Source organism: Serinus canaria, chromosome 14, assembly GCF_022539315.1.
Source record: "Serinus canaria isolate serCan28SL12 chromosome 14, serCan2020, whole genome shotgun sequence".
Taxonomy (NCBI): Eukaryota; Metazoa; Chordata; class Aves; order Passeriformes; family Fringillidae; genus Serinus; species Serinus canaria.
This window is the reverse complement of record NC_066328.1, coordinates 12,601,382-12,615,841: the sequence shown is the minus strand read 5'-3', so window position 1 is coordinate 12,615,841 and position 14,460 is coordinate 12,601,382. Positions and strand designations below refer to the sequence as shown.

The 14,460-nt window shown below is 43.7% G+C and overlaps 1 protein-coding gene across 5 annotated transcripts in view; it reads right to left on the bottom strand.

The window, feature by feature from the left end:
• Positions 1–14,460, bottom strand: part of SDK1 (sidekick cell adhesion molecule 1) — a 384,276-nt gene that overhangs the window by 79,128 nt on the left and 290,688 nt on the right. For 4 of the 5 annotated variants that reach the window (XM_030229673.2, XM_030229671.2, XM_030229670.2 and 1 more), the window contains 3 exons: positions 8,292–8,401; positions 5,730–5,880; positions 3,413–3,650 (listed from right to left, as the gene is read on the bottom strand). In XM_030229673.2, coding sequence (XP_030085533.2) covers positions 3,413–3,650; positions 5,730–5,880; positions 8,292–8,401 — 499 coding nt within the window. Of the gene's footprint in view, positions 1–3,412; positions 3,651–5,729; positions 5,881–8,291; positions 8,402–9,064; positions 9,345–14,460 lie in introns of those variants that run through there. The other variant, XM_018915863.3, reaches the window with a different exon arrangement.

The window sequence follows — 14,460 nt, the reverse complement described above, 5'->3', positions numbered from 1 at the left end:
TGCAAGAACAGCACAGAGGCCAGGCAACAGTGTTCAAAAAAATCCCAGAGCATGAACAAAATGAACCGGAAACACTGAAACTAAACGATGAGCTAATCCAGCCAAGTGCCAGCACGGAGCACTTCACAAGATCAAACGCAGGAAATCACAGAGTTACTGGCACTTTGCACTGAAACGCCAATAACAGCTCAAGTTTTTAAGGTTATCCACTTTGGCATCTAAAGTCATGCATCCTCTTTCTACATCTGACACAGCCACATCTGATGCACAGCAAATTATGTCGTTTTATGTCTCTAACTGGGCCAAAGGAGGTTTTAATAAGCTACTCTGTATTCTGGCTTTCTAGGAAAGCTAGAGAGTGGGATGCAGTGGTTCTCTGCATTTTTGCAGCTCATTTTAGTGCACATCCCTCACTCTTTTTGAAAGCAAAAATTAAAGCTGCACATTGCGCATCTGACGTTGGCTGAGAAGTGCAAATTTCCAGCAAGGTTCATGGCAAAAGCAGCATGGCTGCAGCACAGATAAAATTAGGTACTGCAGGCCAAATCCTCAGCTTGTACAAATTCCCACAGTGACACTGGACCACATATGAATTGTCAAGAGGTGCTCCATCACAGCCCAGGAACTGCTCTGTGAAGGTCAGACTCCCAGGCACCGGGAGATTGATCCCTGCCATGGATGTGTGACCGTGCTCCTCCAGTAGCTCATCCTGTAAGACAAGTGTACACATTCATGCAGCTGAATATTAAGAGCACAAAATCCATTAAGGCACTGGGTTAGGTGTATCTGAGATGAATTGTTTTGAAAGCAACAGGGTCTGTATCTAAGAGGAAGCAGCCCTGCCAAGGTTGTTCTAATACATCAGATGCTTCTGCAATTTCTTGCTTTCTCTATATTGGACCTACTGTCGTTGTCAATTTATTGAGTGGAAACTGAGCTTGTTACTCTGCAGTTATTTTACACCGTAAAATTTAATGAGCTATTTAATTTCTAACATTACAAAAACATTTTGGATTGATAGAACCTGTCCTGTTTAAAAATCCTAATTCATCTCCCTCCACCTTCAGCTGCTTGCAATCCTATCCCAGATTTTAATTTTAGGAATTCCCAACTGTTTTTCAAGCCAGTGTAACCAAAACCTACAGCATTATTTATTCCCTCATAGTTTCTTTGGTTTTGATTTGTTTTATATATTCAGGAGCTTCAGAAACCAGTGAGTACTTGTAATGACATGCCCCACTATTGTTGTTGGCATTTGTGCTCAGCTATCAGTGCTGTGATTGCACAAGCTAAAGCAAACAAACACTCAAACAGAGCTTTATTTTCAATAAAGATTTTGGGCTCCAGTAGTTGCTCTGCCATCAGATACCATGACCTGGTTTAGTGCCTGGGCTCTACTCCTTATCTCCTTGGATGGCATAAAACATGGAACCAGGAGCTGTGCTAATGAAGTGCCACATGATCCTGGCCAAGGCACCTCTGGCCAGCTGTGCAGGATGTTTACACCCCCCAGCACCAGCAAACCAACTTCCCTAAGACTCTGTGTCTGAAAAACAGAAAAAGAAATATCTTGAAGTGCTTGGAGAACATAAGAGATAAATAGAATTTTTCTTATAGTTCCAAAGACAGACCTAAAAGTGCTTTGACCTTTCTCTCTGGCTTTAAATATCTTTTATTTGCATTTTAACCCCATTTGACTGTGCGTAGAGGTTAATTCCAGATTCCCTGAAGTGCTTTCATACAGTTTGCTGCTAAGCCAGCACATCTTGTATATTCTAAATCTAGGAAGATACAGCCAAAAGTCTGAGCCCCGACTTGCTCTATGCAAGAAATCAGATGTCAGTATCAAAGCAAACACATGGAAAAAACCAAACGAGTCCTTACGGCCTAGATCACAGCTTTGTGTTATTTTGATCCCAGGTTCTGTGTGCCTCCCACAATCAGTTTCAAGTCAACCTTCTCTTAATACTCCCAGAGAAAATGCCAGATCCACGCATAACCTCTGATCTTTAGATGCTGAGCAAGAGCGCTGCAATCCTAAGGTTTTATGAAATGACTTAATCTCAGTATTTACTACATTTCAAAAGAAGTGTTTGAAGAGCAGCGGAGAGGCGAAAGTGGAGGATGTGATATCTTTTTATTACGATAGAGAACTGCTTTGTCTGGGTCGTGCTATCTCTAACTCCAGCACAAGCCTTCTTTAAAACACCTCTGGCAATCGCTCTGCAATTACTCCTTCCCAAAGAGCATCCCTTCAGCGGAGGGGGATGACTTTGTTTAGCTTTCTCCCTGGCTGGTTCAAAGCAGAGTTATCTGAACCAGCAGACCAAACCCTGCTGTGCCTGGCCTCGCTTCCCACCAAGGAACACGGTGTGGTACACAGGGCACAGACATGCACACATCAGGCATGCACAGGATTAAATCCCAAAACTTCTTAAACGAAGAAAAATTGCAAAAAAAACGTGAAAACATCAGCATTGAACCTAGCACAAAGAAGTGTCATAAACAGATTTATTATTAAACTTTTAAACTGCACACGTCGCCCACTTTGTTGCTAACTTGTAACATAACTTTTCACTTTTCTTGGGCTTGTAGGGTAGGCCTGGAAATAAGTTTTGGGGAAGTCAACAGCTAGAGAGCAGCTTTTCAACATCTGCCTTCACTGCTCTCCTGAGCTAACAGTAATTTACTGTTGCCCGAGAGTGACAGCTTCCTTCTTGATATTTGAAGTCTCTGTGCTTGCCTGGACAATTCAGCTCAACAATACAGCCCTGCTGCTCCAGGTCTGTGAGCAGGTTATGTCTACACAGCCTTGTACACACAATTTTGGAAGGCAGGTTTGAAAACGTGCCATCAGAAGCTCAGGTAATTATTTTATTTCTCTCTGGGTAATCAGCTCTCTAACGTGACTTGTGCCCTTTTAGAATTATTTGGTGCTTGAAATGAAATTTCAGGTAACCACAGCTGTGAGAAAATGTGCCTCAGGCTAGAAGCAGACGGGGAAAAGGGGAGGATTAGGGAAAATAGGGTACTGGGAGGAAGAGGAGGCATGAGAGAGCATCTCAGCCAGAAAAGTATGTATATAAGCTTCTCCTCGTGCTGTCCACACTGGGCCAGAAATAGGGAGAGGTTGTTCTGTTTGCTTTAAATAAAAAACCTGAAGGTTTGTGCATGAAAACAAGGTAGGAATAAAAAAAAAGAAATAACCCTTCAAATGTCTATATGTCTTTTTGCCTGCTGTGCATCTCAAGATAATTTTTTTAAATTTAATTTCAGATTTCACGGCTCAGCAAACAAAAAAAAAAAAAAAACAACCCACCCAACACTGAAACACCAAACTAAAAAATTAAAATCTGAACAAAAGCGCAGAAAGTGATGAATTCCCTGGGTCGGATGCGGCGCTTGGACTCACCCGACTCCCGCGTCCGACCTCTGACGGCCTCGCTCCAGGGCCCTGCCCCGATGGCGTTGAAGGCCTGGATCTGCAGCTCGTACTCCGTCCACTCCTGCAGCTCCTCCAGCGTGCACTCCCGCGCCAGGCGGTCGGGCAGCACCTGCAGCAGGGCTGGCGAGGGCAGCTCCACGCGCCGCGCCCGCACGCGGTACCCCACCGACTCGGGGTTCCCGTTGTACTGCGTGTCAGGCAGCGGCTGCCAGGGACAGGAAACAAAACATCCCCGTCAGGACACACGGCCAGAGCTGGGAACTGACCCCAGCCGCTCCTCAGGAGGGGACACAAGTGGCATCAGTAAGAAAAGGATGACAAAAAAACCCAGGACCCAATGGTGTTGGGTCAGCTACAGAGCTTAGGACTTTCTTACTGAGTGTCACTGTGAAAAATCTCCATGGACTGCCACAGTTGTCCGTGTTTCTGTCTCTAGTTTAAGGGACAGAGATGAGAAACAAAGAGCACAATTATTGTTCTTCATTACATAGTTCAGCTTGCCACAGGGATCTGTTCCTCAATCCATGTGCAGGCCACAGCAAGGCAGAAATGATCAAGAGGTTGATTTTTCTGGTTTACGCTTTGTGATCTCTAGGTTTCTGTCCTGCTTGGAATTTTTCTTTTTTAATTTTGAGCCAAGTAGGTTTGCTCCCAAAACCAAGCCCTTTGCTGTGGGTGTATCAACAGAGATGATATGAATACAATATATTTCAGAGCTTTGTGATTAATTATGGAAATGAATGATAAATTGCTGAAGCATGTGACAAATTCATTTATCGTACATTTTTTGCTTTTTTTTACTGACTCTCTGCCTACTCATTTATCAGTAGAGATTCAGTCTAGTATTCTAACTCCCCAAGCAATTTCAGAGATTAAAATATGAAATAATTAGCCTACTTCATGAAGTTTGGAGTTTTTCTGCTGTAAAACTAACTACACCATGCCACGGATGGCTGAGATTCAGTTCTGATTCACTGGGAAAGCTGGATACACATTAACATTTCACAGCTTAGAAGGCTCTACCCCGCAGGCACGCAGGGCTAGAAGCGTGACCCTCATTCTGCAGGAAGGGAGGAATCCCCAGCTCCCAGGGGAAAACAGATTCACCTGCAGGTCTTGAAATAAAAGACATTAAACACTTTCAAATATTGATGTTATTAAGCATGAAAAGCGTTTATCAGGTCATTTTTAGCTGTGGCTGTTGCTTCTCCTGAACCCTGCAGTTTGACTCATGGAAAACAGGCTTTCGGGCAGCACAATCTTCATGTTTTAAAGGCTCTTAAAACAACCTGGAGTTAATTTTGATGGAAGATATGTAGGTCTGGATAGAGTACCAAGGTGGGCACAATATCGACACAGAAAAGCCATGGCAGAGTTGTGTGGGGCCTCTCAAAGGAACTGCAATGGCTCTTCTGTGGGTTGTGAGGTGACACCTTCAAGCTTCAGGTTTGGGTCTGGCAAGGTTCAGCTTTAAGTGCAGTGTCCTGTTGAGAAACTCAAATTATTCCTTTCCAACAGGAGAAAAACCCTCTTGTTCCCAGCCTGATTTTGACTTCCAGCCATAATGAGTTTATGCATGGAAAAGCTAACATTTGGGCAAAAGGAAACCTGTGCTTCATCAACTTCACACCGCAGTAACCCCGGTGGAAAACTCTGCCTAACAGGGGTGAAGAAAAACCATTCTGGAGCAGGTTAATTGCCAAGTAAATCCCAATGTGGCAACTCTGCAGGTAACTGAGATGGGCAAAGGGGCACAGCCATGTCAGCAATTGCCGCATCTTCGCAATTAATCATTTATCTCTGCATTTTAGCGCATAATTCCACACCGATTCAGCTAAATCTAATCTTCCCACAGGAGTGCCAGCCTCGCTGCTGCTGCTGCTGCACCACAGCTCTGAGAACCATGGGATGCTGCCCATGGCCAGGGTGCACCTTCTGGGGACCGTTTTGTACAGAGCAAACAACCGAGCCCTGGAAAGCAGCAAATTGGCTCGAGTGCCCCGTTCCTGCCCTATGTGTTGACCCAGACTGCGGTCCTGGAGCTCCTCAAAGCCAAGCTTTTACACACAGCCACATTCCCCTGATGAAGTGGAAGAAACAGTGGCAGTAGGCAATTTATTTGATTAATAGGCACTTAAGGCAAGGCTCAGATTTCCGACTAGTCTGGAAAAGGAAACAATTTGGCTGCTGCTCCTCTGGAGGAGGCACTTAGGGGAGGGCTGCCCTGGCCCTGGGGGAGCAGCCCCATCCCCAGCCCCATCCCCACGTCCCTCGAGGTGCTCACCACCCATCGCAGCCACAGGCTGGTCTCGCTGGCCGTGCGCACGGTGACGCTGCCGGGGGCCACGTCCGGCGGTGCCTGCAGGGTCTGGATGACCCGCGAGGGTTGGCTCAGGGGGCTGGGGCCCACCACGTTCACCTGGCGCATCCGGAACCTGCAGCAAGGGGGGAAAAAAGCAGCAAGTGACACAGTCAGGGCTCAGGGGATGCTGCCTCGCTTCTCCTGGGAGGCAGGACGGGTGGAAAAATCCGAATTAGCGGCTTCCGAAACGCTCCGCAAAGGTCGCCGCACGCGGGTCCCCTTTGTACTCACTGCTGAATGCTTGATGGTAACTGCTTTCAGATCCTCTCAGGTATTTGAAAAATGAAAATGAGATTAGCTTAGGGTCTATTAGAAACTTAGGTATTTGTGTGAGAAATTTATGTTAATTATACCAAGCCTGATGAGCTTATGCTGGCAGTAAGTGATTTTCTCTGGTGATGCTTATACAATACATTCAGAAAGGTATTAAAATATCAAACTTTGGATAGTCTCATTCCCTGTCAATATAAAAAATATACTGGTGATAACATTTCCCCTCAATTACGTGTTGAAAGAGGCTGATTTATCCCCGTGCTGCATTTTCAGCCTTCCTGCACAAGAAAGATTAAGTTATTTAATATGGATACGCATCTTTAAAAAATACCCTGTCTGCTTGAAACCATCTCTTCTACAATAGAAATCCTTATTGGGTCACAAAAGATTTAGGGAAATCTTTTTTTACAAGGAGCACCACGTAATTAAGATGTGCTATATATTTCAGATGCTCTCCCCCATCACAAGCAACTGGAAGCACCCAGCACTTGCACATAAATACGTGACCTGCTCACATTAAACCCTTAATTTTTGGACCTAATGACAGAGCTTGGGAAAAGGATGAGCCACAGTCAACACAGCAGTGTTTATTTACCTGCTCTGATCTCCCTCCAAAGTGCACTGAAGGAAACACATTAAAAAAATACTGTCCTGATTTCACCCTCAAACACTAGCCCAAAATACAGGAAAGAAGAATGGCCTGTAAATATGTGCTCTGAAAATCAGCTCTCACCATGCATTTCCTCAGTGAGCAATGACTGAAGCTGATCAGGGGACAAAAAATTCATTTGGCAACAGCTTTGTAGGTTTCAAAAATTTGTATAAAATTGGTCAAGACTGAAGCAAAACCAAAAAAGTTCCTATGTTTGCATGCAGTAGAGACAAAAAATAGGCAAAATTCAAGGAGCTGCCTTGAAATGAAAAAAAGTCAAAGGGAAGTGGATGTGTGAAAGATGGCAGCATAAATGGGACCACTCTAGAATTTAATGAATATAAGAGAAAAATGAGATGTAAGAATAAAATGAACCAAAAAGTTTAACAACCGGGAAAAAACAATCAGCCCAAATTTCTCATATTCTTCATTATTTGCTATCCCAAAAATGTTTCTCCTTTTTGCAAGTTTTCCTTATTCTTCATGGACAGTGAAGGTTGAACTGTGGTGCAACCTGCACTTTCTTGCTCGCCCCTGCCTTTTCAGCTTTAGGATCTGTCTTTAGGAGGAGAGCAAAATCCTCTTAACCTGAAGATAATTTTCCTAAACCTCTGCACCAGAAATCTCTACTTAAGTTCAAAAAAAATTTCAAAGACCTTCTAGTAAAACGTTTAGCTTTGGAAGATGAGGTTTAAAACACTTCAGTGGAGAGTTAGTGAGAAATTCAATGTGTTCCTAGGTTTGTGACCAAGGGAGGAAAATTACACGCCAGCCCTGAGTCAGTTGTAAATGACATGAGCCCTCCTTGGGTGCACCTACTCCTGGCTTACAACAGCACATGGGTAACTTAATAGCCCCTTCAGCCAGCACAAATGGACAAGTTTCTTGAGTGCTGATTTAACACTTGCCACTGGATTTCCTTTCCACCAGCCTCTACATTAGCAAGCTGGATCATGAAAGTATTTTCATTAGGGCTGAGGACCTGAAATTCTCCAGTCTTGTCTATACCACAGCATCACTTGGATTGGATTGATTTAAAAATCAATCTTGTTTAACTGGGGTGCACCCACAATGCAGAGTCACCTCAATCAGTTTAGGCATTGCTTATATCTATTAAGCTTAACTTGGTAAATTCCCATAAACAAAGGTTTCATCTAACTGATGTTACCAAATTAAGTTAAATCAATGAAGAGCTGTTTAAGCTGATGCAAATATGTAATTACAGGTTTGCACCAGTTTAACTACGATTGATTTGTCACTGGCTGATGTTCCACTGGTGCTCTCTTCAAGGAGGGAAGTCACAGGATAGCAGCTCCTTGTAAAAGCATCTCACTGAGCACTTGAATTTCCTTCTCAATGTTATCAACTGAATCTTATGTGAATTACAATTAACAATATCAGATTGGTAATTTTAAGTATAACCTATGAAAACAGCAAAGCTTTTCCCTTTTGTTCTGATTATAAAACTCAGCCAAATGTTTCTGAATAGGAAATTTCATGCTGCCATTCGCTCTTTTTTTCCCCCCCCCATGTTGCAGATAATTACCTGCTGTTCTTACCTGTAATGAGTGTAAGGAGTGAGGTTTGGTATTTCCAGCATCTGAGCATCAGGTTCATTCTCCACCTCATGTAGAGTCACCCATTCTTCTTCATCACCCAGCACACCAACCTGCACAAGGGAGAGGTTAAAGGAATGCAAAGTAGGATATATATATATAAAACCTCTTTTACAATGTGTGTCATCACAGCAGTGGAAGCACTAATGTTAAACACATTTTCCAGTTAATACTAATTTTTATATGACTAGTTATTTGTAAAGAGAAAACCCAGCCAAGTTAGCCAAGTCTCCTTGTACCTGATGGGACTTCACTGGATCCTGTGATAAGATCCATTCCAGAAAAAACACCATGAGAGCAATAATACCCTGTTCAATCTTCCTGCCACAATACAAAAGTATCAAGTAGTAATATAAGAGAATGAAAAATAGCCTTGATAATAACTCGCAGGAACTGATGCATACTAAGTAAGTCTCAATGGAGGCAAAATGCCATGGAAATGAAGACAGAGAAACAAGAACAAAGTCAAAGAACAAAAGTGTTTTAACCTCATCTGCTGCTCTGCACTTGGACCAGGCTTTTCCATGAGCAACCCTTTGTAGTAATTAATCACAGCGTGTTGCCCAACATGGGCCCTCAGCCACAGCAGAGTGAGAAGGGACTAAACACTGATGAGAACTGAGCATTGCTTTCTATGCAGCTTTCTGGAGATTAAATGAAGATGAATCAGGACTTAAAAGGAAACCAACAGGGAATGAGAGAGGCCAGAGCCTGACCTGGAAGACGCAGCAGACGTGGGCAGGGCTGTGCCTGAGCCAAGGGGAGAAGAGAAGGGCTGGATGGCCGGGCTTCACTTTGGAGATCTGCAGGTGCTGAAACCCAGGGGAGCTCAGGCAAGGTCCCTGGAATAATCCCCCAGCACTGAGCATGTTCCTCTGGTGTTCCAGCCCCACCACAAAGGGTGGGTGCAGCCCAATTCCCTCACCCTGGCATCCACAGTCAGGGATGAAGGGTGGCAGGGGGTGCCTGGGCAGCTCTTCCCTTCTGTCTATTCACAGACTTAACATCCACAGAGACACCTTATCCCTTTTTAACCTACTGACACTATCCACTCCCACAGGCTGCTGTGGCAATCATTCCAGAAGCTCACAACCCACTGTGTAAAGAGCCATTTCCTTTAATCTTTTTTCAGCAGATCCCTTGCAAGTTCTGTGTATGAGTTAAAGCCACAGACACTGTCAAACACTCCACAGGCACCACAGCCCCGAGTATCTCACATACCCCGAGTACTTCAAATAGAAAATTAGGTTCCATTCACTCTTTTCTTTTTTTTTTTTCCCTTCAGAAGAAGCAGCCTGGTTTATTTATAGATGTTTTAGTTCTTGGCTCACCCAGGACTTGATGTGCTGCATATTTATGTTTGTGCACGAAGAAATGACACAAAGAAAATTAGGCCAGAGAAGAAAGTTCTGCATTGCCCTGTGGAAAGAAGGCTCTCTGATCTTCCCAGCACAACACTGATTCCATGGAGGATGTGGCTGGACAGGTCTTGATGGGCCTTTCAGACTTGTTGGGGGATCAAGGTCGCTGCCATAGACTAAACAACATATAAAATAGATGCTAGTGAAAATTATGGACCTTTTAAAATTCCCAGTCCTAACTAAGCTCCACAAAATGCAGTGAAGCCTGTGGATGTGGAAGCTGAAGGGAAAACAGTTGAGATGGGTCTGCAGAGTAAAACAGAACATCCCTAAACTGAACCTGGAGAACAAAAGGTTGATAAAGAGATTGAAAAGAAAAAAAAGCCCTACACAAACAAAGAAAGGATGAGAGGGTTGATTTCAGTCAAGGAAACAGAGAACACTTTTTATTAAATGAATTTTCTATTAATACTGTAGGAAGTTTATAGTAAATGCTTATTTTTGCAAATTTTGCATGTAACAGCATCACCTCCAAGTGCTGCAGTAATTGTATAGCAACAATCCACAGTGTTCTGGAGGCTGCAAATAATCTCCAGGGGGGACAAAGTTGTCTTTTTTTGTATTCTAAGAGCAGTGAGAGCTTTTAAAAATATTTCTGACCTAACAAAATAATGAGAAGAAAAAAAAAGGGCCCACAGGTTGCAATTGCTGTGCAGAGCAGGCAGGTCATTAATACACATTAAGGGCCACATGGCCCAGCAGGGCTGACTTTGCCTCAGTGAGACCTTTTCTGGTGGGCTGCAAAGGTGGAAATAGAAAGGATCTTGTACTAGGTCTGCATTGCTCAGAAGAAGTTTCATGTATTTATTTAATATATATATCTGTATGTATTCTCAGAAGAAAGCCTTAGAAGAAAACCTTCAGTGATGGACTTTATATTTTTAACTCCCCCAAAATCTATTGCAGATTCCAAGTTTCAGGCTGAGGAAGGAAAAGGAAACTATTTTTGCTGAAACACTCTGATGTCAGATCAGAGGAAAGTTATCAATTTCAAGAATCAGAGTACAAAGGGATTCCCACGGGGCAGAAAGAACCACGGGCAGTGGTTGGGATAAAAGAGTCCTTTGAGGGGCAGGAGAGCCCACTCTGAGCCGCTCTGCAGAACATCAAGTGAAGTTAAAGGCTTTTCTTTCTTGTAGCTGTTTCTTTGGATAACAGTGTATGCACACTTCAGAGCAGGATGGTGTTTGTTGACAGATCACACACGCTGGTGGGTGCTTTGTTTTGGGAGGCAGATGAGGCACCAGCTGCTTTTCTGTTACCATCAGCAGAAAAACTCCTCGAGGAACACTCTCTGCACCTTCCCAGTTCCCTGTGCCACGGGGCCACAGCCCCCAGGGACCCCAGCACTGGCACAATAAAATCACCTCTGTCCCCTGAGACACTTCATGGAATGCTCAATAACCATCAGCCATCACTGCTCAGCACATATTCACTGCCATCCCTCAGCTGCTCCCAAGGCAATCCATCCAATAAAAGGCCATATTCCTTCATTATTGCAGAAATGAGACAGTGTAAAACAATATTGGGAGTGATGTCAGAACCTTTTACTTCCCCATGCATTAGTTTCTCCATTTCTTAAAAGGAAAACATTACATATTTTATAAAATGGCTCAACATATTCTGATGGGATGCACTGCATGAGCAAAGCTGCAGAATTCTGACTTTAAAAAGAAAACCCAAACCATTAAAATTTGGCATGAAAAAAATCATGTGTATAGGACAGAAACGCCTCCAAAACTTCAGTTACGAAGCACAAACTGCAGGAAAGGAAAACACAATGCTCCTGTACAGGAAAGGAAAACACAATGCTCCTGTACATTACAGAGGTAGCCCTTGTCCTGCCATAGTTCAAGATGTGCCAGAGTTTTCGTTTTAGAGGTCCATAACTCACACATTTGAAATCTCTTTGGGAGAAATTCGGTTCAGGGGATGTCAGCCCAGGTGCAATTTTTTTTCTTACTAAATCCTTACATCGATTCAGCCATTTTTGATTTAGAGATTGTCAAGGGCATAAAACTGTCAGAGTTTCAGACACTTTATTTACCAGCTCTGAAGTGAAAACGACACCCAGAGAATCACCTGGTGCAATGGATGAATCCTATCTGGGTCACTGGCTTCACCCACAAAACCACACAAATTCATGGCTAAAGTTGCAACTTCTTTCCCAACTCACAGCTTTAGAAGGCAGCACAGAGATAATACTTTAAAGGTTTTACCACTTTGAAACTCTGCTCCTGCTCACCATGACGTTCATACAAAAACCTTTCTAAAAACAGCAGAAAGGCTTTAAGCAAAAACTCTCTATAACAGCCCACACACACTCATGGCTCCAGGAAATGTGATGTCTCTTCAGAAACAGCTTTCAGCCATTCTGCAGGTCTTGGGCTGCCTGCAAATATCCAGGATCACCAGAAAAACACACCTGACTGGGCAGAAGTTACCCCAGATTCTGTGATCAGCTCGATGGTGTAGACTGAGCACCCACCAAGGCACAGCCAGGGTGGGTTGAAAATGGATGATCCTCAAGGTCCCTTCCAACCCAAACCATTCCATGATCAATTTAAACACATTTTTCCTGAAAAAAAATACCCAGGAAAAATCCAACAGAAGAAAAACTGGGCTCCAACTGCCAGAGAGCACAAACATGAAACTACATGAACACCAGCAGGGATTTGTGGTGATTCTTGGCTGAAAATTGCAAAAAAAAAAAAAAGAAGTCAGCAAAATATGCTCTAACTGCATCTGAGAGGACAGGATGGCTGGAAGGATTGATTGAAATTCTTTGTAGAGGAACAGGTTACCTGTGAGTGTCAATGCCACAAGTCAGGGGGACTGCTGGTCCCTCTGAACAAGTGTCAGTGGAACCTTTATACTGCATTTGAGCCTCATCCCTTTAATTCATACTCTATGTAATACTAAAAAAAAAATGTTAGAAGAATTTTTTAAACAGCATTGGTACATTTTTGTATTTCTCTGTCTGGAAATCCAGTTTCCTCCAGTCCTGAGTCTAGATAAAATGATGGGAAAGAAACAATCTAATGATTTTTTAAAAATCCTTTCACAAGTACAGAGTGTACTTTCACTAGAAACACAGAAATGGGATTTTTAACGCTTGGTATTTCAGTATCTACCAACACTAAACTCTTAAAGACTTGATCTCCTCTCATGCTCATTGACATAATTGGGAATTAGTTCCACAGTAGCTCCCATGAATTTACACCCAGGAACAAAAAGCAGAAACCGAGGCCAGATGCACAAAAATTTCACGTCAGCTGGAATTCCCAGCTGTGTTTCTCATCCAAATTGTTCATGAAGTATCAGACTTCAAAAATGGCTCTCAGCCAAACTGGAGCACTTGGAACATTTTCTAGACCTGCCCTCACCAAGGAAGCTTTCTGCCAAATAAAGGAACAAAGAAGAAAAACACGTTGGTGGCAGGTTGGTTGTGTTTGTGAATACAAAACAGCTGAATTTTGTCTGTAAGGACTCAGAGAGTGAGAGTGCAAGGTAAATTCCCAGTAGAGATGGAAGAGAAGAGTCAGAGTTATCAGGGATGTCCAAAGCAAAGGTGTTGCCCAGCTTACAGAGGGACAGGGACACAGAAGAAGAGCCCAAATCACAGATTAGTGTTTTATAGCTGAATGTCATGCTGTCCCTTGGCAATGCCATCAGCTTTAAAATCAGAGTGTGCAAAACCACCCCTCAAGTGGCTTTTAATTTAATGCCAAGGCATGAAACACTTAACACTGCTGTTAAAAGCTGTGCATGGGTCAGTGATGAAAGATGCAGAAGGACCAAACCCCTCCCTCCACTCCAGTATGGTACAACCACAGCCCTTCAATCCAACACAGTCCTAAGGAGCAGTTACGGCTGTCCCTGCTAAAATACAGATGTTGCAACATCAGCCTGCAGCCCAGCACGGACAAATCCCAGCTGAGAACAGACCACACCAAAGGCAGAAATGGAGACTGGGGTGGCACTGGCAGCAGAAAAAAAAGCTCTTTTAAAGGTGGGCAGGTCCAAGGCAGTTTGGATCCAAGCGGAGACAGAGGCATCCCTGCCCTTCTCTCTGCTCCCAGTCCATGTTCACACCCCCTCCCCTCACAAGGATGTTCTGATCACACACAGCCTGTGCAGAGTTGGTCTGTCTGAAAATCATTTGTTCTTGGCTGGATCAAAGCTCACAGCAGCTCCAGGTCTGATCCTGTGCCAGCAGACACAGGAGGAGGAAAAGTCTTGGTAAGTGGGATGGGGAGAGGGAACAGGAACAGGACAACCAGAGCTGTGCTTTAGATTGGCTGAAAGTGCTGTCAAATTGCACTTTCAGAGAGAAAGAGTTTGAGAGGAGTGCTGGCAGAAAGGGGCTGTGAACAAAGGATTACACACAGCTGTCATCCTGGAAACAGGATTTGCCATATCCTTGAGGACTCACCAATTTCACTGCGTACCTGAACTGATTTTCATTAATCAGGTGAGCAAGAGTTTTTATTTTTTCCTGAAATCCACTAGGAGCAACATTTCTTGTTGTGCTGAAGCTGAGCAGTGAGGTGTGGAGCAGCAGAAACTTGTAGGGCTGCTGTGGTTAAAAGGACTGCCCAGATTCCTCAAGGACTTGGCTGTGCTCCTTCCCCAAAAGGAGCAAATAATTCCTGGATCTGTCAGAACCAAAAAACCCTGGAGTTTTCTAG